This window comes from Musca autumnalis, unplaced genomic scaffold, assembly GCF_047663935.1.
Source record: "Musca autumnalis isolate F117 unplaced genomic scaffold, ASM4766393v1 scaffold_2, whole genome shotgun sequence".
Taxonomy (NCBI): Eukaryota; Metazoa; Arthropoda; class Insecta; order Diptera; family Muscidae; genus Musca; species Musca autumnalis.
The window spans coordinates 65,851,311-65,877,953 of NW_027411755.1; the positions used below are offsets into that span (position 1 = coordinate 65,851,311).

The window sequence follows — 26,643 nt, forward strand, 5'->3', positions numbered from 1 at the left end:
ATTGAAGAATTTTCCGCAAAAAATGAGTTGTTGTTGTGCTACTTACGTGACCTGTTAAATAGACCTTGTTGAAAACACAAAATTAAAAAAAACAAAAATTTAAAAGAAAAATTGTGAATTTTTTATGGATTTTTGTAATAATACCTGCCTAACAAAATTTTGTTGAAAATATTGTGTATTGCTTTATTTTTTGAAAACATTTTTGATATTTCACAGTACTAAACAGGTTTTTGTTGTAGTTGTTGGCTGATGCATCTTCCTGGTTAAGGCCTGGGTACATAAGCTGCGTCGCCTGATTGCCTTACTTTCCTGTTTCATTTTTGACATAATTAAAATAAAAGAATAAAGAAGGCCGACCCAATTTCGAATTGGTTGCCCTTTTCTTTGTTATTTTTTATCAGAATCATGGTGGAATAAGAAGGAGTTACATCAATAACAATAGTTGTGCCATTTACCATACCAAACGTCAAATTTAATAATGCATTACTGTGAATTGCTTGTTTACATTTTGTATGATATTTTATTCACAATAATACATTTTGACAACTTGTCTGAAAATCAGCTGTTTTTGGCGCTGTACCTTAATATTGTGCCATGATCAGAATCAAGCAGTCGAGGTAGCTTATGTACTCAGTCCTTATACCCTGGTTACACTATTGAAGGTTAACCCACTGGGTTTAATAGATCCAGTGGGTTAATCTTTGCTGGTTACACTTAGCTTTTCGAGGATATAAACTGTCAGCTGTTGTTTGTTTACGTATACATACAAAATAACTAATAAAGTCGTGTTTTACACTTTTACAATTTCTGGTATGAGATATCGTCCCCTTTTTGCTCATATTGGTATATTTTACACACAGGGATACATTTTTGTATCATGGTATCAAGCGTACTTTTTGTTAAAAAAGTGTCTAATGTAAAAAACATATATAATTTTATGATTTTCAAATAACTTTAGATTTATTAACTCCATAAAATCTCATGCGACCAATCGTAAACGTGTAAAACACGACAAACTCTGTTGCAAAAACAGTTGCAACTTTTGGTACTTTTTGAGTAGAGTTGGATTTTTTTGCACAAATACCGAATACAACACTGTATTTTTGGTGGATTTGTGCCGGATTTAAAATAAACCCAGTCGTGAGAGGATTTAATTTTTGTATGGCAAATCTGGTCAGATTGGACCAGATTAAGCAATAAATCCTCATAAAGTGGGTTAACCCAGCAAAAAACTGTAGTGTAACCGCACTATTAGTCCGTGTTTAGACACACGGGAAAGTAAATTCAGTTTTTAGGCAATAGGGGGTAGGAAAGAGTATTGAGGATCTCTTTCCTCTCCGCTCTCTCCCAAAAACTCAATTTACTTTCCTGAGAAATTTGTGTGTCTAAACACAGACTTAATTGTGCCATGGTCAGCTGGGTATTGCTGTTATGGCCCCGGCACATACGGCGCGTAGAGCGTCGCGTTACAACAACCACATGAAAACTTTAAGAACAAACTTGGCATCACTTACACTTTTTTCATGTGGTTGTTGTTCTCAACGCGCGACGCGACGCACAACGGACCGTATGTGCCGGGGCCATTACCTTTCATTGTTCTACCATGGCTTTGTGCCAAGATCTATTTAATTATTATTTAATTAATTATTATATTAATTATAATTTCATCATGCTTTGTGCTTTATTTTTTCCACATGTTACCATTTTTCGGTGAATGAAACCAGACAAAACTATGTGTCAAAATCAGCTGTAGTATCGCCCTAAAAGATAACACCGAAAACACAAAAAACAATTGGAATTGTTTTTTTATAGTTTTTATCTGATTAAAGAAAAGGAATTCATTCCAAAGGCGTTATTGGGACAAGTGTGAGGACTTTTAAATCCCAAAAAATGGCCGACAATGAAACTCACAGTAGTGTAAGATGCTAACAAATACTTCTACGGCCATATTCCATTTAAATGATGATTTCACTTTTTTCATTGTTGTTATTTTCTAGGACACCGAGGAAAGCACATCAGAGGAGATAGAACCGAAATTCAAATATCAGCGTATTGCTCACGACTTAAAAGACATACTTAACAAAGATGTTGTTACAGCCTGTGCCATTCATCCCAAGGTAAGTCTACTATTTGGAAATAAACTTTATTGATTTTATGATTGATTGGCTTGCAGTTCCTCATCTTTGGTACATTTCTGGGGCGAATCTATTTGGTAGACCATCAAGGAAATACGGTGAATTCACATCTAAATCATAATCAACATGAATTTGCTCACACCGTAGCTGTTAATCAGGTTGATATCGATGCCAAAGGTGAATATGTGGCTACATGTTCGGATGATGGTAAGGTCAATGTAATCGGTTTGTTTAGTAATGAAAACAATCAAGCAATAAATTGTGGACGGGCAATAAGAGCGGCCGTGTTGGATCCTGATCCAAAAGTTAATGAAGGCAAACGTTTTATAGTGGGTAAATATGATTGTAATGTGACGTAGAAAGCAAGATATATAAACATTTTCAAATCGTTTTAGGTGATGAAAAATTAACGCTTTACGAAAAGAATTTCCTAAAGAAACTTAAACCCACAGTGCTATCAAATGCCGAGGGTCATGTTATATCCATATGTTGGAATGGTTCTTTTGTGGCATGGGCAAGTTGCTTGGGTGTACGGGTATATGATCTAAATGAAAAATGCTCACTGGGTCTAATGAAATGGGAAGAACCTACCAAGTAATGCTGAATACTTTTAAGAAATTGTCTTAAAAAGCTAATAGTTTGTATTTTTTATTTCAAAAATAGTTCTCGATTGGAGAATTTTCGTTGTAATTTTCGTTGGGCCAATTCAAATACTCTACTTATCGGCTGGGTCGATACAATACGTATATGTGTTATACGTAAACGTAATAATATAGAGGCAGCATTGAAAGCATTGCCTGGTTTTATTGTGGATCCAAGTATGTTAATTTGCTAAACAATGTTTGACTATTTTAAAATATTTATTGTCTGTTTCTTATTTCCTTTTTTAGTATCAACTTTCCAAACAACATTCTACATAAGTGGATTAGCATCATTAACTTCCAATCAATTAGTTGTACTCGGGTATCCCAAGGAAAAAGACTCAAATCGTAAAGCTTTACGTCCAGTATTATCAGTATTGGAATATAAATTGAATAGTAGCGAAGAAATATGTACTGATAGTTTATCGTTAAGAGGGTAAGTATTCAATAATTCAATTAAAAAAAAACCTTCAATAATTTTTGTTTATTATTTCAGATATCAAGAATATTCCGTTAATGATTATCTCTTAGGTTGCCTACCTGAAGAAAATCGTTATTATATTATAGCACCAAAAGATATTGTTGTGGCCACTTTGTTTGATACCGAAGATCGTGTACAATGGCTAATAGATCATAGGTAAGTTTTTAAATGTTTTTTTTTTTTTTTTTAACACAAATAGTAACTGAGCCGAAGATGTGAATAAATTATACGCGGGCGGTTTCTTCGGCACTGAATTAGCCAAAAATAAAACAATATAAAATTTTCCGCCAGGGCTGGCATATGTCTTTATATTTGTGTTCGTATTGTTCTGCATATTTCGGAATTGATACCGTGCAAAACATCTGCCCAGCATGCGGCACCGGCTCGCACTACACACTGCACCTTTTCACCTGCCCTGCCAAACCTACTTAACCAACTTCAGTAGCTTTGTGTTTACAACCCATCAATACTGCCACATCCCTATAACTGGAGATAGACCCAGAGCCAGATCAAGCATAAGAACGAACTCACAAACATATAATAAAAACATTGTTACAACAACAGCCAGCGGAATTCTAGAACAAACTTTAAGGTCTGAAGAGTGAACAGGGATTCCAGAGTATTTCGACATAAATTCCAACAGTCCCTCTCTGGTATGATCTGGGGTGTAGAAAAATAATCTTTATTTGTCGCTTAAATTTGTATGGTAAGCTTTGTGGCTCCAATTTGGTCTGCGAATGCAACGTATTAAAACATTATTTAGACCAGTCAGTATGTCGCAGAGACCTGTACGTCGTCCACGTACATGAGACGATAAAGATTTTTCTGTACGTCACCAAAAAATATGTCTACTATTATATAGTAGCCTCCTACGGAGTTCTGTGCTATAGAAGCCTCCTTCGGAGGTCTCCTATTCTATAAAACCCTCCCACGGAGGTATCCTATTCTATAGAACGCTCCCACGGAGGTCTCTTATTCTATAAAAGCATCATACGGAGGTCTCCTGTCTAAAAAAAAACTTATACGGAGGTCTCCTGTTCTATAGAAGCCTTCTAAAGATGCTCTCCTTATAAAGACTTCCTTTAGTTAGTCAATAAGGGTCCTATTTAGCTCGTTAAAGACTCCCTTCTGCTCTTGTTGTCGCTGGCTGCGACGTGGGTTTCTCCTGGGAGGGATAGCGAATTTAACAACTTCCTGTGAGCCACCAATTCCCACCAACCAAATAAAAACACCTTCATAAATTTATATGTATGTGTATATGTCGGTATTTAGCAGCGCACGTAGCGTTTATTTCTAAAAACAAAAAAATATATTAAAATTAAATACTAATAAAAAAAATATAAGGAGCCACAAAACTTACCGCAGTCTTTATCCCTCACGAACTAAATTTATTAAAAAAAGCGACAATAATAAACCACAAAATTCTACTGCATTGCGAATTTCTAACGGTTTTGTTCCAACAAAAACCTGTTTGAGTGACAATCAATGCAGTAGAATATGAGGAGAAAAGGACTGCGGTAAACAAAAATATAACAAAGGCTCAACTGATCAATAAGGAGAACGACTCAAAACAAAATAAATCAAAACATAGAAACACACACATGCATGGTCATGTCATTGACGTCACACCATCACCCATATATATGTTGCTGTGTGAAACTGAGATCAAACAAAAATGTAAACAAACATAAAAAATATGAGCGGCAGTGACATCCCCGCCCCCGTGAATCGACTTGATCCACTATTCAATATCTAAGACGGCAAGTTTAGAGACGGGGCGCTTCAAGACTCCAGTCGATGTGGCAATGTCAGCTTGTCGGACTACACCATCTTTGCCTTTGTACACCTTTTGCACTCGACCTCTTCTCCATTCACGACGAGAGACAACAGTATCACAAATCAATACCATTTAGCACCATTTAGCTCTTCTCGTCAGTGTGGGCAAATATTCGGCGATCCACCTTGTCCAAAAGTGGTCACGAAAAAGCCTATAAAACCCTCCCACGGAGGTATCCTATTCTATAGAACGCTCCCACGGAGGTCTCTTATTCTATAAAAGCATCATACGGAGGTCTCCTGTCTAAAAAAAAACTTATACGGAGGTCTCCTGTTCTATAGAAGCCTTCTAAAGATGCTCTCCTTATAAAGACTTCCTTTAGTTAGTCAATAAGGGTCCTATTTAGCTCGTTAAAGACTCCCTTCTGCTCTTGTTGTCGCTGGCTGCGACGTGGGTTTCTCCTGGGAGGGATAGCGAATTTAACAACTTCCTGTGAGCCACCAATTCCCACCAACCAAATAAAAACACCTTCATAAATTTATATGTATGTGTATATGTCGGTATTTAGCAGCGCACGTAGCGTTTATTTCTAAAAACAAAAAAATATATTAAAATTAAATACTAATAAAAAAAATATAAGGAGCCACAAAACTTACCGCAGTCTTTATCCCTCACGAACTAAATTTATTAAAAAAAGCGACAATAATAAACCACAAAATTCTACTGCATTGCGAATTTCTAACGGTTTTGTTCCAACAAAAACCTGTTTGAGTGACAATCAATGCAGTAGAATATGAGGAGAAAAGGACTGCGGTAAACAAAAATATAACAAAGGCTCAACTGATCAATAAGGAGAACGACTCAAAACAAAATAAATCAAAACATAGAAACACACACATGCATGGTCATGTCATTGACGTCACACCATCACCCATATATATGTTGCTGTGTGAAACTGAGATCAAACAAAAATGTAAACAAACATAAAAAATATGAGCGGCAGTGACATCCCCGCCCCCGTGAATCGACTTGATCCACTATTCAATATCTAAGACGGCAAGTTTAGAGACGGGGCGCTTCAAGACTCCAGTCGATGTGGCAATGTCAGCTTGTCGGACTACACCATCTTTGCCTTTGTACACCTTTTGCACTCGACCTCTTCTCCATTCACGACGAGAGACAACAGTATCACAAATCAATACCATTTAGCACCATTTAGCTCTTCTCGTCAGTGTGGGCAAATATTCGGCGATCCACCTTGTCCAAAAGTGGTCACGAAAAAGCTGTCGTGAGATACGTCACTGTTTCTTCAACACAGCCGGTTTCTCGACAATTGTTCCGGCTGGGGTTTCTGGCATATTTGGATGGCCCAACAAAAAATGGTTCGGCGTTAATGGTTCATCTTCATCGGGACCAACAGGCAGATGGGTTAAAGGGCGCGAATTGACTATATTTTCGGCTTCAATGAGAAAACTGTTTAACGTGTGCTCTCTGGGGTCGACTTCCTTCAACGTTACACGCAATACCTTTTTGACACATTGAACCATCCGTTCCCAATTCCCTCCTTCTGATGGATTATATGGACAATTGAACTGCCAGTCAATGTCCTTTGTAGACAACTTATCTTTCACTCGGACCACATCGAAAAGTTCTTCAAATCTCTTGGCTTCTTGGTCTGCTCCAACAAAATGCTTGCCATTATCACTCCGTATTCTTATGGGTGTTCCTCTTCGATTTATATAGTATGACAGATCAAAGGCAATCTCAAACATGTAAATAGGGCCACCCATCGTTTTTCATGACGTCGACCAATGGTGATGGTAATTGGGCCAAAATAATCTAGCCCGATATAGGCAAATGGAAGGACATTTGGAGTTAATCTGTCGCTAGGCAGGGAACCCATAAATGGCGGCATTGGAAAGACACGGCGTAATTTGCAGACATTACATTCGGAGATACAGCTTTTCAATAGTTTTCGAAGTCGAGGTATCCAATAACGTCTTCTTATGGCGGCGATAGTGGTTTCAAAGTTTTGGTGCTTCATCTGTTTATGCTCATGAACAACAACAATTTCGGCTGGGACGTCTGGTTTCAATAGGCAAACAACTGGCGGCATCAATACGTCCATATATTCGCATCAAATTATTCTCATCAATATAGGGCGACAGGGTGTACAACTCATTACTTTTTGGGATGGAACCACCAGACTTTAAAACATCTAATTCGAAGGCGAAACTTTCACGTTGAGATTGGCGGCAAAGAACAGTTTCGGCATCCTTCAATTCAGCGACTGTCAAGCAACATTCACCTTCTCCAATTTTCTTCTTAAGATATCGTTCAACGAATCTCAGGACTAACCCATTGTACGTTTTATCCTGAGAAAAGAAGAGAAACGATTAAAATCAATAACAACATTTGTACTGACCGTTAACACAAATTTCGAACGAAGCTCTTCTTCAGGCGGCTTTTCATTGGAGGTTGAAATCATTTCGGGCCAATCATCCTCCGGCTGATGCAAAAATTGTGGACCTTGGTACCAGCGAGAATTAAAAGAGAAATCCAGATTTCTTTTGGCTCTTGTTGTTTCTTTGGCCACCTTCAAATTTGTGGGCAATCATTTCCAATCAGTAGGACGTGTGGAATCCAAATCTCTGTGATTCGATGGGCGACAAACGGCTTATATCTTCTGTTGTCAGAATTTATCCAATTAATGACAGTTGAAGAATCACTCCAGCAAATTCGTCGGGAAATCATGACAGAATGTTCCTTCTCGATGGTGCACAGCAAATGAGTTCCCAAAACGGCAGCTTGTAGTTCAAGTCTCGGCATGGTCATTGACTCAACGGGGCACATTTGGCCTTTGAGGTTATAAACGAGACTTTAATGTCACCATCTGACATTATAGACCTCCAGTACGACATGGCACCAAATGCGTCCTCGCTGGCGTCGACGAAAACATGCAATTCGACTGTCTCAGGCAATCCAATTCCAAAATAGTGTCGGGGAACACTCACTTGGGCAACATTCTTCAACTCATCACGCCAATTATTCCATATGTCATCCCACCGAATATCGTGCCTCCAAACTTTTCTCAACAACAATTTAGCAGTTACCATGAAGTGACTTAATAATCCCAGAGGATCGTATACAGACTTGACAACACTTTACAATTCTCTTTTTGTCGAAAACCTCTCTCCACTGATGATGTCTGGTTTCACTCGTTGAAACTTCAACTCAAACTTAAATGCATCGTCACCAGGATGCCAATACATGCCTAGAATCTTTTCTGTGGAGAAATGTACATGGGCTAAATCATCACAGAAGTTGACCTTTCGTCCTAAATTACCCTCCAGAGCCACGACAACCTCTTTTGAATTCGATGTGAAATTGCGCACTTGCATCGATATCTCTATGGCTTCCTCTGATGTTTCGAAGCTGTCGGCGAAATCATCCACATAATGGTTGTCGATAATTGCCTTCACTGCTCTGGGGTAACGTTCACGAAATTCTAGGGCATTGGTCTCTTTTACATATTGGGCAATATATGGCGAGCAAGCGGCTCCAAACGTCATCGCAGTCATATCATAAATATCAGGGGGACAATGTTCATCATCACGCCAAAGAATCTTTGAGAACACCTATCTTCGGGGGGCAATAACAATTTGGTGAAACATCTCTTTGATATCTGCGCAAACAGCAGCTTTTCCCATTCGAAAATTGAACAAGACGGCAGGCAATGGTCTATATTGTTGAGGACCCTTCAATAAATTCGAATTGAGAGAAACTCGTTCGACTTTGGCGGCAGCATCAAACACGAGGCGAAGTTTCCCTGGCTTCAGCAAAAACTACCCATCCTGGGGGTGTATTCGCTGCATAAGGTCCACCTTCTTCCAATGGCACAACTTCATCTGGAAACCCCAAATGACAATGAACAAGTCGATGAGCAACTTAGGCGTCACGTTGCTGTATGGCTGCACTGACACTTCATAATACTTATTTGACTTCATGTTGAAACTTTGAGTGGGCAATTTCAAATTTGGAACACCATACACATTTTTCAAAGCATACTTCCTCTTCTTAGAAATTCCACTCACATGAAGATCAACCACCATTGCACTTTCTTGAGACGACTTACCACCATACCAGCTTAAATTCAACTTGCTTTGACGGCCACTAAGTCCAAGTTGCCTCACCAAGGAACTGTCTATCATGGTCACCGACGAACCTTCATCCAAAAAGGCAAACGTTTCAACAACACAGTTCGGACTATAAAGCTTCACAGGCACCACACGGAACAACAAGTTTGAATCTTCACAAATACTGGAAACACAACTCAAAACTGGTTCTGCATCTGAATCACCTCGAGCAGCAACACAATTTGAATTGTTTTCAGCAAAATCCTTTGATTTGTTATGCAGCAATTTGTTATGTTTTCTTTGGTAACCATTTACATGACATTAATTTCTACGGCGGCATTAATTTCCACTACCAAGGCAAGAAAAACATAACCTTAACCTCTTCACCTCATTCCATCTATTCGGCAGTGACATGGAATGGAATTTCTTACTTTCAAACATTTTATGTTGTCCACGCCGTAATCGGCACTCTTTTTCTTTATCTCGATCATCGGATGCATATAGAACCACTTTTTTCTTAGTTTCACCTGTTGGACGACTTGTTGTTGTTGTTCAACCAATTGTTAAAATCCAAAACTGTAGGCCACGATTCCAAATTCGATGAGTACTGGGCCCATTCCAACCTCTTACTCATTGGCAATTTTTGTATTAACTCATCCATTAGTGTAAGGTTTGATAAATGTTGATGACCATTTGCCGTTTCCAAAAGGGCGGCAAGATTCTGAACTTTTATTGCAAATGGCACCAACTTCTCCACGGCATTTTCACTAATAAATGAAATTTCCCTCACCTGCTTCAACTGCCTTCGTATCAATAATTCGGGTCGGCCATATTGGAATTTCAGTTGTTCCATCACGGTACTTACATTATCGGGATGTATGAGCAACGACTTCACACATTCTCTGGCATCACCCTTCAAGGCTTTCTGCAATCTCACACAATTTTCAAAATTATTATACTGGTACGCTGCCGTTGAATGTTCAAACGCCGTTGAAAACATTGGCCAGTCTTCAGGAACACCACTAAAATTCGGCAAGTCATACAACTTCTTTGGCAATGGCGGCATCAAGAAGTTATTATAATATGGCAGCTGTTGAACTGCATTAAACGGGTGCGTCAAGGCAGAGAAGTCGGCAGCGACGGTTGGGCAACGGACGACGGAGCTGGTTGCAGAGGCGGCAGCGGCCGACTGGTTACATAAGATTGTGGTGTGACACTGGGAACATTTGTGTCTACTTCAGACTGGGCACTGCTGGAACCACCACAATACTCACTCAAAATGTTACCACTGACCAATTGTGCTGAACTTGGTGTCGATCCGTTAGTGGAAGTCCTTGCAGCTTTCAATGCACGCTGTGAATTATGCAATTGTAACTGCAACACATCAATTTGTTTCCTCAAGCTTTCCATTTCAACTTGGTAAACACTTTGCATTGTTGTTGTTGCAATCGGCTGCGTTTGGTTTGGTTTGGTTTTAGGACGCGCAGCTACCGTTGTTGGCAGCTACTTCACTCGGAGACCTTGAGGTCCATTGTGATCATCCTTAAAGAAACTGTGTGTTGTAGTTGGACTATATGTAATGATGATAGATGCTGGATTATTGCGGATTTGTTGTGAGGTTGAGTGTGTGGGTGATGCTGTGATGATGGATGTGAGTTTATAGGTTGTTGCTGAGGTTGTGATGGTGGATGTAAGTTTAGATGGGTTGGATGTGATGATGATGGATGCTGATTTATAAGGTGGGTGTTGAAATTGGTGACTGGTTTATTCTGAAGTAATGTGAGGTGGTTGGGCTATTGTCGGTTTGTTGATGTAAAGTGGCTTGGTGTGATGGGTGTGGTGAGTAATGGAAATGGTTGCGCGACTGCTGTGATTGTGGCAAAGTTGTTGATGTAGTGAATGTGATGTGGGTGTATTGCCGCTGAGGGTGTTGTTCAGTGTTGAGCCGATTTCCATCCCCCTGTGTGAAGGAGAGAGAAAAAACAATGATTAATTAGTTTTGTTTGCCAGCCATGTGAGATTTCTGGCAAATTGGTACAAGTAGATGGGGTCTATGTCGGAGAAGAAAGTCAGAGTATTTATCTCATATCTACCGAAGAATCGATGTCTCCTCGTGAGTAAGGAGGGGCATCTACATAGTAGATGTTCGACCGTCTCTGTTTCTTCCGGATCTTGACATAGCCTACAGTAGTCTACACCACTGTTGTCCCATCTAGAAGTTAGGGACCTGACCATGTTGTGACCGGTAATGAGACCTACAGTGGTCTTTATCCCTAACTTATTTAGTGAGAAAAGAGAGTTGGTTCTATTTTGAGAATAGCTGGGCCAGATTGCCTTGGATACTTTACAGCCAGTTTCCATTTGCCATCTATGCCCCGCCTTCTCAAGGAAGTAACCGCGAAGTTGCCGGATGTAGTAGCACTTTGGTGGTCTGATAGATGACTCAACTGGTAAGTCAGTCGACTGAGAGCCACCCCGTGCTAGTTCATCCGCCTCTTCGTTTCCCTTTATATCTCTGTGTCCTGGAACCCAGCAAAGATCAACGAAGTCGCGTACTTCAAGCAGAGCGTTTTTGCAATCGAGGATAGCTTTTGAGTTTGAGTCCATGACTTGAGAGCCTTAAGGGCCGCTTGTCTATCGACAAAAATAGTCACCGGTCCTTTAAGGACACTCCCAAGTTCTTTGATCATCTCCGCTGCTTTCCTAATTGCAAAAATCTCTGCCTGAAAGACGCTGCAGTTATCGTTGAGTTTGAAGGATTGCTTAATATGTGGGTTTTCGCAGAAGACCCCGGCACCTGTGCCAGCCTCCATCTTTGAACCGTCTGTGTAGATGGCCAGACCGCTAAGAGGAGGGCTACCACTAGACCAGGCATCTCTGCTTGGGATTGTGACGTTAATTTGGTTGAAGTTGAGCACAGTGGGTATATAATCACTGATGTGATCGGGTCCACTGGACTCAACTAAATCGGTGAAGGGGAAAAGGACCTTTGCATGTCCAAATCGTGAACACTGCCACATACCTGCCTCTCTAAGCCTGAAAGCCGTTCTCGCCGCCTGAAAGTTGATAGTGATGTCCAGAGGTTGGAGATCCAGTATCACATTCAGGGCGGCTTGAGGTGTGCTTCTAATGACACTAGATAATTTGGACAGAAGTGCACTGTTCCCGAGTGCATGCCACCAAACAAGCCCACCATAGGTAAGAATTTGGGAGAACCACGGTATCATACAACCAGTGTATGATCTTTGGTTTGAGACCCCAACTTTTACCAATGGAGTTCTTACAGGAATAGAGTGCCATAAAACCCCTCTTAACCCTCTCCTCAGTATTCCTTTTCTAATTTAAGCGTTGGTCCAGGATAACACCGAGGTATTTGGCTTCCGATGAGAGTTTTAGGGCAACACCGTCCAGCTCTGGTAGTGGGAAATCGGGAATTTTGCGCTTCTTCGTGTAGAGTACGAGCTCAGTCTTCGTTGGATTCACACCAAGTCCATTGGTGCGAGCCCAGCGAGACAGCTGTACTAAAGCACGCTGCATAAGGTCTGATATGGTCGACAAGAATTTGCCGCTTATGAGGATAACAACATCGTCAGCATAGGCTACCACCTTTGTCCTTAGTTGGTTGAAATTCACAAGAATTTCGTTTATTACAAGGAGTCAGAGGATGGGTGATAAAACTCCTCCTTGAGGCGTACCCCTGCAAACGTTTTTCCTTACGGAACTCTCTCCTAAATGGGAGTTGATGATTCTGCTCTTCAGCATTTCATCAACCCACCTAACAAGGATAGAGGAAACTCCTGCGTTAGTGATCGAATTATGAATGGATTCCAGCTTCACATTGTTGAAGGCTCCCTCAATATCGAGGAAGGCTGCAAGTGTGAAGCACGAACCCTCCATATTCCTCTCAATATATCCAACCACCTCGTGTAAGGCGGTGTCCACCGACTTGCCTTTAATATAGGCGTGCTGCGAGTTGCTTATGGTATTGGAATCTAGATGAGACCGTATGTCGTGGTCGAGTAGTCTCTCTAGAGTTTTAAGGAGGAAGGAAGAAAGACTAATAGGTCTATAGTCTTTAGGTAGTGTGTGACTAGGCTTCCCAGCTTTGGGAATGTAAGTCACCGTTACCTCCTTCCATGAGTTAGGTATGTACGACAGACGCAGGCAGGCCCTGTAAATTTCCTTTATGGTTGCCAGTACCGAGTCAGCTGCATTCTGCAACATAGCCGGGATAATGCCATCCGGTCCAGGAGACTTATAGGGTTGGAAGCTGTCTATCGCCCATTTTATTCTTGGGATGCTAGTTAAGCTGTCAATCAATTGCTCGTCCTGTGCCGTGCAGCCCTGATTTTGACTCGTATGTAGCGAGTCACTCTCTAGCCTGGAAAGTGCACTTCAGACAGCAGATTTAGAGTCTCTAGACCAGAGTTAGTCCACGTGCCGTTTTCTCGTTTGATGCTACCCATGGGTTTGGGATCCTTGGATAGAATCTTACGAAACCTGGCAGCTTCGTTTACTCCTTCTATAGACTCAGCGAAGCAAGCCCAAGATCTCTGTTTGGCCTTTTTAATTTCACTCTTGTACTTATTGAAATTAACCCTGTAGGTATCCCAATCTGTACTGAGAGAAGATTTGCTGGCTTTGTTGTATGATTTCCTGGCCGCCTTGCGAAGACTGGCCAGGTCTTTATTCCACCATACCGGCTGAGATTTCTTCCCAGGGTAGGTTATTGGACAGGAATCCTCGTAACACTTCAGGAGGGACTTACTTAGATCTTTTACAGCAACCTCGACTTCCTTTGATGTAGACAGTCTTTGGGAATTGCCTAACACCGAAGTCGTTTGTAAGCTGTACTTGTTCCAGTCTGTCCTCCTGGGATTCCTGTATGGTTTTTGTTTCTCCGAACTTATGGGGACTTTGAAGAGTATCATCTTGTGATCTGAAAAAGAGCACTTTTCGGATACCTTCCAGTCCATAACTTCGGAGTTATGGAAGGGCGTTAGAACACCTGTCGTTGTTGTTGTTTTAGAGGCAATTGTAGAAGTTCCAGCAGTGGTTGACACATTTGACCCTCCGGCAGAAGTGGAGGCACTGAATGGAACACCTCTAGAAATACTCACACTTGTTTTTGTTGCATTTGGTGCCGATTTCGGCATCATATTTACAGCATACAACAATGCACAACAGGTATCTAAATTCAAAATGGCAGCCAAAATCCAAATTAAAATGTCGCTAATATTGTCCACAAAACCTTTCAATGTCGGACAACAATTTTTAAAAATGGCAGCAAATTCACACAAATGGCTCCAATCACACAGCACCACAAATCCAACATTAATTTTCAGCACACAAAAAATCCAGCAAATATACCAGAAGGGTCACACAATTATTTTTACAGCCCTATTCTGAACTTTCCCATGGGAGCTGTTTCCAATTCCCACGATTTTCATATTCTCAACGACATGGGAGAAAAAATTTCGAAATTATTTACACCAAATTATTATAGCATACTTTTGGGGCAGTAATTTTGTTTTATAATACAAAATGCATAGATTCGTTCCCGTACTTTGTAATAGTAAAACTCGTAAAAGAGAGAACTGTAAAAAATGTTTTCTCACACAAAAGTTTTTTGAAATAGTTCGGGAACGGAAAAATGGAAAATACGTCAAAAAAACTGGAGCAAATGTCAAAGTCGGCGTATCAGCCAATCAAACGCCGGCAACCATGTTACTATTTTTTACACGCTCAAATTTGTCGAGTAAAAAGTTTTTAAAGAGAGCTCCATTCAGCGCAATTTTTGTTTAAAGAGAAGTGAACATTTTACAACTTTTTTGTGTGCGGGAACGGTTTTTCGGGTAAAATGTGTAAAAGTCGTAAAAGTTGTAAAAACTTTTTAGTTCTATAACACAGCTCATATTTGCATTGAATTTTTTCGGTTTTCGAATTAGCTAAGCAAACGCACAACTACCCTAATTCAACAACCGTGCATTAATTTATGGATTTTTAAGTGAATAGAGCCAAACGTGCATGTTTTAATTGTTAGGCATACTTTTTTGTATAAAACAGTAAGACATTTTTAAGTTTGTAACGAATTTAAAAATTGTATGTTAATGTCCGTTCGGAATAATTTGAGTAAGGGGTTTAACGAGAATATTGCTAGTTTTATTTATTCCTAGTGATCGCTAACTTCGTATTTTGTATATTTTTAAAAAATTCAAAAAGATAAATTCTGATATTTTTTCTCGATTATTACTTATTTTCGCGTACATATTCACATTTATTATATTGACATATTTTTTACGTCTAATCGGTCTAATTATGAACAACAAAAACATCAGTTTTTAAAAATGATCTTGGCAACAAAAATAAATAAAAATATGATGCTGTGTGAAACTGAGATCAAACAAAAATGTAAACAAATATAAAAAATATGAGCGGCAGCGACACTTGTGTAAATATTCCCCTCCTGTTCGTCCGCAAAGACACCGTTAATCTCTCCTGTAGTTACGAGAATTTTTCCATATTAAATGAATCATATAATTATAAATTATTCCATTGGAATTAAGTTTATTTTATTTGAGCTTTGGTATCATTAATAAAATTGTTTTACTAAATATCTTTGTTAAGGCATTATCGTTAAATACATTCCATATATGTAATTATGAATATAAATATTTTCTATAGCATTTTTCTTCTATACTACGTATTTATGGCACTTTAAATTACTAATGTATCGCAGCATTTCTCCGCTGTCTTATGCCAATCATAATAATATTCGATTGGACGTTGTAATTGTTTTTCATTTGCCACCTCAAATGTACACAGCTTTCCATTGTATAAATCACGCATTAGGGTCTCGTTACGTTTATGCAACACCAAATGATATTTCTTGCATTTTCTTGCCATGTATGCTGTATCGAAGCGTGGATCATGATGACGATAGACATGCCGGAAGGGTGCCAACCATGTACCCACGGATACATCCTCACTAACATATGTCGAGAGATGATGTGAATTATTGGCCATATATTCACACAGTTTACGTCCAAGTACATAACCACCTCCCAAGGCGTATGTGTTGTAACGCATCGATAGAAAATAATTCGGCTCTGCCCATTGTCCCTTGGTTTTAATATTGCTACGTCCATTAAAAAAGCCCCAATACAAGGCCGGCAATGGATTGTCTCGATACTCTTTGGAACGCCGTAATAATTTGCGATCATATGACACTAATTCATTTAACAGATAATCCAATTTAACATATGAATCATCATCGACTTTTAACAAATAACTAAAATCATAGTGATGAGTTAAGGCATCCATAGAATGTAAGAGTTTTTCTGTTAAATTCGGATAGGTATCTGTCAACCTTGGTAGTAGCAGTAAATCCAAATGTTTCTTTTGTTCCTTTTCTAATTGATAACGCAAATCAGGATCCAAGCCTTGTGTACCAATTGCAAAGAAATGCTTGACTTTTATGTTACGTTTTGGTACTTCTGTTTTCGAATTTTGCACACCTTCTAACCAATCCATAAAAATCCTTAAGCGATTTGCTTGATCATTTGTGTTTTCCATTTGTAAGTGACCCATTGACCCATAAAATGGTAAATAAACAAATTCTTCCGGGTAATAGGGCAGTGATAAAGGCCGACCCAATTTTAACCATGTTTCGCGTATAACATTACGTTTATCCTCATAACGTGGAGCACTCAAGATCAAGACCATTAAGAAAAGTTCTGGATGTGGTTCCAATTTGTGTACACCACTTTTCTGGGCAGGACATTTGTCAACCGATGTCAGCAGAGTGGTTATGAAGCAACCAAAGAAAAATGCCGACATAGATGTGAATAGGGTAAGTAAATTGTTCATACGCCTCATCTTGCTGTGCTGCTTGGTGGAAGACAAGAAAGATTTTTCTCGATTGTGGTATGAAGTGCTTTGAATCTGGAAATCAACCCCCTGCACAAAGTTGATAGTATTAGTATTACCACATACTATGTTTTTTGTTGTTGTTGGTATTTCCTTTTAGAATTATTATGAATTTTGGTAAATCACTTCATTGATATCTTTTGATTTTTTGTTTAATTTGCGAAGATTTAACAAAAATACAATTTTTTGTTTTGTTTATAATCTGAACGAACTGTCAACAATAAATTAAGGCCGGCTGTTTTGACGATACTTTTGTTGTCAATTCAGTGATGCACAAACACGTATGAACAGAAAAAACATTACCTTGGTTTGAGTTATATATACGTAATCGTAACTACTACGTATGGTTCATAAAAGTACACTAGGCGCATTTTGTTATAGATTTACTTTGTACAGTACATTTTTAAACAGAATGTGTTTCGTTTACTCAAAATTTGTACAAATTAGATGTGTTCCAGAACTAAAAAGTTTTTACAATTTTTACGACTTTTACACATTTTACTCGAAAAAGCGTTCCCGTACACAACAAAGTTGTAAAATTTTCACTTCTCTTTAAACAAAAATGGCGCTGAATGACGCTCTCTTTAAACATTTTGGGCGAGTAAAAAAATAGTAACATTGTTGCCGGCGTCTGATTGGCTGATACGCCGACTTTGACATTTGTTCCAGTTTTTTTTTACGTATTTTCCATTTTTCGTTCCCGAACTATTTAACATAAAGTTGCTGTAGTGTGGAACTCGATCTATAAATACCTAAAAGTTTGAATGAAGTTTCTAGTGTGACCTTCGACTATCGATCAGCAATTTGCAATAACTTGCAAGAAGTCAGGTGATTTGAAGAAGAAGTTGGCGGAAAAGATTAAATAAATAAATAATAAAATAAAAATGTAGTCACCACAAACTACAAAATAAGTTATTTTATTTACATTATCGTTTTCCATAATTTATTTAATAATTTTTCCCTTTGTTATATCTATTTATTTTAATAACCAAACGTTTGTTTATGTTTTTGCCAAGAAGTCCGCCACAAAACGTTCGAATTCAAATCAGCTGATCAAACTTGCAAGTTCTTACAAGAAAAATTTTCTTTGCAAAAACTTGTAAACAAAACTCTCCACAGCTCTCCAAAATTCTCTCACTATTGTCTCCAAATTCGCTCTCTTTTACTTTACAATTTTGTTATCGAACAGCATTTTGTAAAAGTTTGTGCAAATTTGTACAAACTTTTGGGTTATCGTACAGACCTATTGTTATACTAAGTTTACATTTGCGAAATCCACTCGATTTCAACTGTCAATTCCTTTGCTTAAACGTCAAATGAAATCCAGTCGATTTCAGACGAGTTTTCATTTGACGTATACGCAAAGGAATTGACAGTTGAAATCGAGTGGATTTCGTAATGTAAACCAAGCATTACTGGATGTTGTTCGTTTACTCTACAGTACAATGAAAAAGAACACAGTCAGCTCATATGCTTGGTTTACCTTAACGAAATCCACTCGATTTCAACTGTCAATTCCATAGCTCAAACGTCAAATGAAATCTCATCTGGATTCGAGTGGATTTCGTAAATGTAAACTTAGCATTAGCTTAATTTTCATGCTTATACTATGTTTACATTTACGAAATCCACTCGATTTCATCTGTCAATTCCTTTGAGTATACGTCAAATGAAAACTTGTCTGAAATCGATTGGATTTCATTTGACGTTTGAGCAATGGAATTGACAGTTGAAATCGAGTGGATTTCCTAAATGTAAACATAGTATTAGCTTATTTCTTCAATAGGCCGCTTTGTTCTTGGTATCACACATCGAAGCGTAAAATTCATGGGCGCTAAAAACATAATTATTTTAATATACCTATCAATTAAAATTCAATTTTTTAATATGAATTGTTCCTAAATAATTAGTTCCGAACATGAAAATTGCAGCCAAATTCTATTTTTCAGATTGAACACGTTTTTATATCAAATTGAATGTCGAAATGTCAAAAATGAAGCCAGGCGAAGAATACAAAAGTTCAACAATTTTTAATTTTATCGCCTGAAGTCTCTCTTCGTTGTGGTCTGTCCTATTTAAAGCAGTACAATTTCACTTTTGCGCTTTGAAGCCAGGCGGGAAAAATAAGCAATAAAAATCCACTGTGTTCTCACATTCATTATTAAGGTTTAGCCGATTACAAGGGTTACTGAACTTGTTGAGTATACGAAAATACCTTAAAGAATAATAATATAATAAAAATAATAACAAACGGTCTTTGCATGGCACAATTACCAGTTTTGCCATGGTTCTTTGATAATAGAGAGACATGAATAAAGCGGCCCATCTTCTCTCATCCGGATATAAGTGATCGTACAATTCATTTTGTTTTTTAATATTTATCGCATTATATTTATGTTATAGTATAGTGGTTGTCAGCTCTCTGTGTCTTGCAGCATTCAGCAGATCAGCGGCCCATACACTATCTAATTGTCTTGTGCAGCCGATGAATCCCTTCTGTACGTGTGTGCTTGATAATTATGTAGCAAAGCATTCAATCAGCCTTCAATCTGCAACCGAAATCTTCAAATTTTCCCCTAAAAATGAATGAACTTAATTTTTTTTATTTCTTCACAAACACAATGTTTTTTTCAAAACTTATTTTTGTCAACTTTGAAAAAAAAACCATATTCGTCGGATTGACTGGGTTTCATTTTGAAAATCAAAACTAGTTTGATTTTCCTCAATTCATAAAATTCACACACAGTTTCATATTTTGAAAAATTAAGTCAGTCTGGTTACCCTAAAGCAGAGTGAGGCAGAGAACATTTTTGGGTCTCTCTTGTGCTCTCAATGAGCGTAAATTTGTTGTTGTTCACAACGTGTTAGCATCTACACAGGCTGTGAGCGATAACAAATTTACGCTCACTTAGAGCACATGGGCTCTCTTGTGAGTCACAATGCCTCCTCCTGCCCTAAAGCCTAGTACACACCGGCCAACAAAACTGACAGTCATCGAGGTCTATTTTGTTAATGTTAAAGTCTAGCTGAATAATAACTTCCATAATCTCTAAATAATACTTTACATATTGTATATCAAACATTATTACCTAAACAAAAGTTTTTATTTGCCAGAAAATTGTAGCAAAAGTTCGTTGACTGTCAGTTTTGACTGATGGTGTGTACTCCCCTTAAAATTTGTAACAATTTGTACCAATTGTTGCTAGAAGTCGTCTGTTAACAGAAAAAGTCAGCAAAAGAGCTCGATTCGAGGAAGACATTTTGACAGTTCTTTTACTGAGAGTTTGCAAATTCTTGCTGGACAAATTTCTTCTAGTAAGAGCTTGTAACTCTTCTTCTTCCTGAAAACAATCAATCATCTGCTTTTAATTTTTCGTTGATTTATGTTTGTGAAAATTAAAAACAATTTTATTTCGAAAATAGCAAGTCTAATTGTATTATTTTTTTTTTGGAAAACCAACTTGCAAAATGGGAAAATTCTTTTTTTTTTTTGGGTCATTTTCTTTTTATCTTTAATAATATACAACATTTTTGCTTCCTTTGGTTTCTTTATTGGCGGACAAATTTTTCGGTTTTGGCAAGTCAGCTGATTGCTTGCAGGTTTTTGCTGGGAAGGTGTATGTCAGGAGGAGGCATTGTGACTCACAAGAGAGCCCATGTGCTCTAAGTGAGCGTAAATTTGTTATCGCTCACAGCCTGTGTAGATGCTAACACGTTGTGAACAACAACAAATTTACGCTCATTGAGAGCACAAGAGAGACCCAAAAATGTTCTCTGCCTCACTCTGGTGTATGTTGACTTTTTACAGTTTTCTTGCAAAAGAGAATAAAAACTCCTTACTCTCTGAGAAAGTTCTTGCTGGACAATTCTTGCTAGGAAAGTAACCAGACAGACTTATTTACACATACTACTACAAATATTGACATCAAAATTTGATAGTGTATGTCCCAATTTACATTAGGCGAGTTTAGTCCACATTTACATTAGGCGAGTTTACTTGCGGCAAGTCCCAGTTTGTTTTGTTTGAAAACAAAACTTGTCGGAACAGAATTGCCTTTGTCCCAATTTACATTAGGCGAGTTTACTTGCGGCAATTGTCAGTTTGTAGGTGAGAGAGGGTGCTGAGAGGCAAAGGGTTACCATATGCCTCACCTCTCTCTCCTACAAAATGACAATTGCCGCAAGTAAACTCGCCCAATGTAAATTGGGACTTTTATAAACGCAAGAGGCAAGTTTAAAAAGGAACAAGAAAAATTGCCGCAAGTAAACTCGCCTAATGTAAATTGGGACTATGGCCCCCACATAATGAAAAGTACATATTGGACCTAACAAAGACAACAAGTGTTCCATAATTTAATATATTTATGTATAAATTTAACATATTTTTTTTTATTTTTCTCTTTTAGAAAATTTGAAGAGGCCATGGAAATATTATCTCTTCATGGTGGAAATGTTTTACCGGTAGCCAGGTATAGTTGTATCATTGAACTTATTTGCGTTATTTTTAATTAATAATATTGTTCTTTTGTTCAGACTTTACATCAATTATTTGTTATCACAAAAACAATATGATGCCGCTGGGAAACTGTGCCTGAGAGTTTTGGGTAATAATAAGGCACTGTGGGAAGAGGAAGTGTTTAAATTTGTTAAACATAAACAGCTTAGATCAGTTAGTGCCTATTTACCCACCTCAGATGATTGTAAATTGGATCCACATGTCTATGAGATTGTATTATATGAATTTCTAAAAAATGATGTTAAAGGTTTCCTGACATTAATCAAAGAATGGCCATCGAATTTATACGACTGCTCAGCAGTTATTAATGCCATACATGATAATTTTCATAAACAATATGCCAATGAGTTGCTGGAGGCTTTGGCTATATTGTACTCGTATAAAAAAGAATATGAAAGTGCACTGAGAATGTATTTAAAGTAAGTTACTACAGTACAGTACATATCAATGTTATAATTTATTTTGAAATTTTAATTTTTAGATTGGAAAACAAGGATGTTTTCGATTTAATAAGACGTTATGATCTCTATGGTGTTATACACAAAATGATAATGCCACTAATACAAATCGATCAGGAAAGGGCATTTCAAATATTATTGGATAAAAATAAAATACCACCAGAAATTGTGGTGCAACAACTAGAATCCAATCAAGAGTATTTGTATCTGGTAAATTATTTGTTTTGGATTTGTATGAATTTTTTGGTAATATGTTTTCCTTTCCCTTACAGTATTTAGATGCCCTAGATAAGGTCGATAGTCGCGGTACATTCCATTGGAAATTGGTTAGCCTGTATGCCAAATATAATCGTTCAAAACTTTTACCATTTTTACGGCGTTCCAAACACTATCCCATACAAGAAGCATTGGATATTTGTAAAAGTCAACTGTTTTATCCAGAAACGGTTTATTTGCTGGGTCAAATGGGAAATGTGGTAGAAGCTTTAAATATTATTATACATAAGGTATAATCCATAGTTGTTAAAGTTTTTAGATCTACCAGTTACTATTTGCCTTATTTCTTCTCATTTTTAGATAAAAGACATTAAAATGGCAATAGAATTTTGTAAAGAACACGATGACTCAGATCTTTGGAATTTACTGATAGACGAGTCTGTAGATAATCCTGAAATTGTAACAAAGCTATTGGATGGCATTATTGGTATGTAAAAGATTTTTTTTTTATAAAAAAATATTACTTTAATTTTGCTACAAAGGATTAATTGTTTGGGTGGATGGAACTGCTGCAAAAATAATTTCATTTTATTTCGGTTAATCCATCCGAGTGCACAACGGTTGGTTGTGGCGGATTATGGTTTTCAATCGGCCCAATCAAATTAACTTCCTTAAAGTCTGTGGAATTTCTTAGAACCGATTGTCCCTCCACACCCCTTGGCTCTTATGCCTTCTTTATTCCTTTCTGGGATGGGTTCGTCTTCTTCACTTTTTTTATCGTTGTCTCAGCTCCTTAAGAGGCATTTGCTTAAGCAGCTAAAGGGTCTGGTTCCATAACAACAACACAAGTGCTATATTTTCAACATCAATTACAGCATCACTCTTCTTTCAAAAAAAAAAAAAAAAATAAATAAATAAATAAAATAAAAAAAATGAAAATATCAGAAGATGATGGTTTTTAAGTCGGCCCAACCATCTCGACTTCCTGTGGAAGTTCCTAAAACCGTTTGTCCCTCCGCTTTACCCTTGACTTTTGAGTTGGAGTTGGTTTTCGTTAATGTATCTCCTTTGCGGATATCGTTTGGATTAAGAGTAGGTTCTTCAGCCTTTTTCATTTCTTTCTGGGTTTGGTTCTACTTCGGAAGGGAATTTGACTCCATCACTTTGCTTACGGAAGTAGGTTTCTTCTACACTTTTTTGGTAGTCTTCGCTGCTTCTTTGGAAGCTGTGGCTTGAGCAGTTTCAAGGTTTGCACCAACATTAGATCTTTTTTTATACCCTCAGCATTTATGCTAACGAGGGTATATACACTTTCATACGAGCAAAATGTGCCTCATCGATATAATGGTTTTAGACCCCAAGTATGTTTGGACGAAATGTGTTTCAGACAATTTGGAGTTGATTTAGCCATGTCCGTCCGTCTGTCTTGCTGGAGCGCACGATAACTCTCGAACGGATCAACCGATTCGGTCCAAAATTTGGCTTTCGTAATATTTTGTCCAAACTTACTTTAAGCTCGAAGATGGGTTACATCGGTCCCCTCCTTCCTGTACCTCCCCCACAAAAGTTCGGAAAATTTGTGCGCACAATAACTCTTAAAGGAAGTAACCGATTTGGTCCATACTTTGCACATCGTGAAATTTCTACCAGACTTAGATGAGATTCCAATATGGACTCAATCGGTCCACTCCTTCGGGTACCTCCCACACAAAATTTCGGAAAAGTTCAGTTTAGGACGTGCTCTCGAATCACTTTGATTTTTGTTGTAGCAACTTGTATTCACTGTCCCCCATACGACGAAGGAACAAGTTTCATCAGGGGCAAGTCCATAGTTCCTGAGAAAATATCCTGAAAGTTGAAAACCCCCCTATGACACCATGTATGGTGGTCGGAGCGCAAGATAATTCTCGAACGGAAATGCCGATTCCGTCCAAAATTTGGCCTTCGTAATGTTGTGTCCAAACTTAGTTTAAGTTCGAAGATAAGCCGTATCGATCCACTCCTTCAGGTACCTCCCCCACAAAAGTTCAAAAAATGTTTGGAAAAATTGTGCGCATGATAACTCTTGAAGGGACTGGCCGATTTGGTCCATACTTTACACATCCTAATATATCTATCAGATATATAGATCAGGTTCGAATAGGATCTATATTTGCCCACTCCATCCGGTACCTTCCACACAAAATTTCGGATAAGTTCACTTTAAGACCTGCTATCGAATCACTTTTTTGTTGAAGCAACTTACATTCACTGCCTCAATTACGATGGTAAAAGTTTTTTCAGGGGCAAGTCCATACTTCTTGAGAAAACAGCCCGAAGGGTGTAAAAACCCGCTATGGTACGCCCATGGTCTATGTCGGTCCATTCCTTTAAGTACCTCCTCCGCAAAACTTTTGAACTTTAACCCTAATCAACATTTTTGTCGGTTCATACGCCCAAAATGTTGAAACCCCCTAAATACATACTTTTTTGTTGTTGTTGTAGCAGCTAGAAACCTACACATAAGCATAGGTTTTTTGCTGGGTTGGCAGCCGCTGGCCGAAACACAATGGTTTCGGGTCAATCCGGTACGAAAGAACCCGCTGCCGTGGGATTGGCATACTTTTTTTGGGAAAGAAGTGTTTCAATTTATACAGTCTGAGGGTATATCTCTGTCGGCAAAACCGACTGACACTTTTTTACTTGTTTAATCTAAATTTCAGAGTCTTCCTTTTATCTTTCAAAAAAGTAAAAAAAAAAAACATATTATAACACCTACGCGACCTTTAACCTAACCTAATTTAATTCAAGATTTATTCTTTTATATTTTCAGGTTATGTCAATCCTGAGTTTTTAATCAATAAAATAAAAATGGGTCAAATAATACCAAAGCTACGAGAATCACTGTACAAATTGTTAATGGATTATCGTTTACAGGTAATTTTTTATTTTCTTCTCTGCAGATATTGTTCTCTTTCGTGATTAGAGATTTCTAAAAAAATCTTCTAAGATACCTTAAAAACATGGAACAGAAAATCATTCCTTTTAAGAAATTTAACGATATTTATAAATTTGTTTTCTAGGTCAACATTCAACAAGACATAAACAAAATCCAGCTACTCGACTATTTCAATACCCATGCCCAAATAGTGCGTCAGCAGCATCGTGGCATTGGCATCAGCTACGATAGTACATGTCCGAAATGTGGCCGACACATTTTGTGTAAAGATGCAATACCACGTAATGCAATTGTAGCATTTCAATGCGGTCACATTTATCACGAACCCTGTGTACCGGGACGATTTATACAGGAACGTTGTGATGTCTGTACAGTTAATATAGAAAATTGCGATTAAAAGGAATTGGAATTTATGTCACGATGATGATGTATGGTGATTGTATACAGAGTAGTCGTGTACACCTTTATATAAAATGCAATAGTGTTTTAGAGTATTTATTTATTGAAATAACAAAAATATTTGTAATTACAAAAAAAAAATCGTTAGCTATAATTTTTATTTAAACTATAACTATTTAAGCTTTATGTATATTTTTATACGATTATATTATGCTTATAATAAATAAAATGAGAAAAAATAATTAAAAACTGTGTGATTTCTTCTTCTATTCAAACTCTACTGTGGCGGCTGATTGTGACTTACAGGTGTTGGTATTCATATCCGGGGAAATGAACTCTAGTGAGAGGTAGAAATAGTATTTCTACTATAGTTTCACTACTGTCGTTAATGTCCAATTATTGTCATAGATGACCTGTCGGAATTTATGACGTATCTGACATACATTTCAGACGGATATTGCATACGTCTGAAACGTCGTAAACCTAGCCAAACCCTTTATAATGGCCTCTGTCTACATGCCCTATGAAGACTCCGACCCACCCGGCGGTATCGTAAATACTCTAATGGACGAAATGGGGAGCACAGGCCACATCATTCTTGGATGCGATGCAAATGCTCATCACTTCCATTGGGGAAGCAGCGATACCAACACTAGGGGTGAGTTAATTTTCAAATTCATTTTGCAAAATAATTTAAGAATTTGTAATAGGGGTACCACATCCACTTTCCAAAATAGAGTTAGAGGCGAAGTAATTGACATCACCTTAACCAATTTGGAAGACTCCGAAGTTATGGACTGGAAGGTATCTGAAAAGTGCTCTTTTTCAGATCAAAAGATGATACTCTTCAAAGTCCCCATAAGTTCGGAGAAACAAAAACCATACAGGAATCCCAGGAGGACAGACTGGAACAATTACAGCTTACAAACGACTTCGGTGTTAAGCAGTCCTAAAAGATTGTCTACAGCAAAGGAAATGATCTAAATAAGTCCCTCCTGAGGTGTTACGAGGATTCCT

At 37.9% G+C, this 26,643-nt stretch overlaps 2 protein-coding genes across 2 annotated transcripts; one reads left to right on the plus strand and one right to left on the minus strand.

Annotated features, from left to right (window-relative positions):
• The first annotated feature begins 1,703 nt into the window (after window positions 1-1,703).
• On the plus strand, window positions 1,704-25,877 carry lt (vacuolar protein sorting-associated protein light). Its single transcript, XM_073967758.1, has 14 exons — window positions 1,704-1,917; window positions 1,998-2,117; window positions 2,174-2,468; window positions 2,531-2,729; window positions 2,799-2,953; window positions 3,026-3,212; window positions 3,273-3,413; window positions 21,506-21,568; window positions 21,633-22,034; window positions 22,097-22,283; window positions 22,346-22,579; window positions 22,650-22,776; window positions 25,102-25,205; window positions 25,352-25,877. The coding sequence occupies exons 1-14, from the start codon at window positions 1,891-1,893 to the stop codon at window positions 25,622-25,624; spliced, it is 2,514 nt and encodes an 837-aa protein (XP_073823859.1). The 5' UTR covers window positions 1,704-1,890; the 3' UTR covers window positions 25,625-25,877.
• beta3GalTII (beta-1,3-galactosyltransferase 6) lies at window positions 15,711-17,364 on the minus strand. The gene has a single exon (XM_073967759.1). It carries the CDS (start codon window positions 17,046-17,048, stop codon window positions 15,888-15,890), a length of 1,161 nt encoding a protein of 386 aa, XP_073823860.1. The 5' UTR covers window positions 17,049-17,364; the 3' UTR covers window positions 15,711-15,887.
• Window positions 25,878-26,643: the final 766 nt, after the last annotated feature.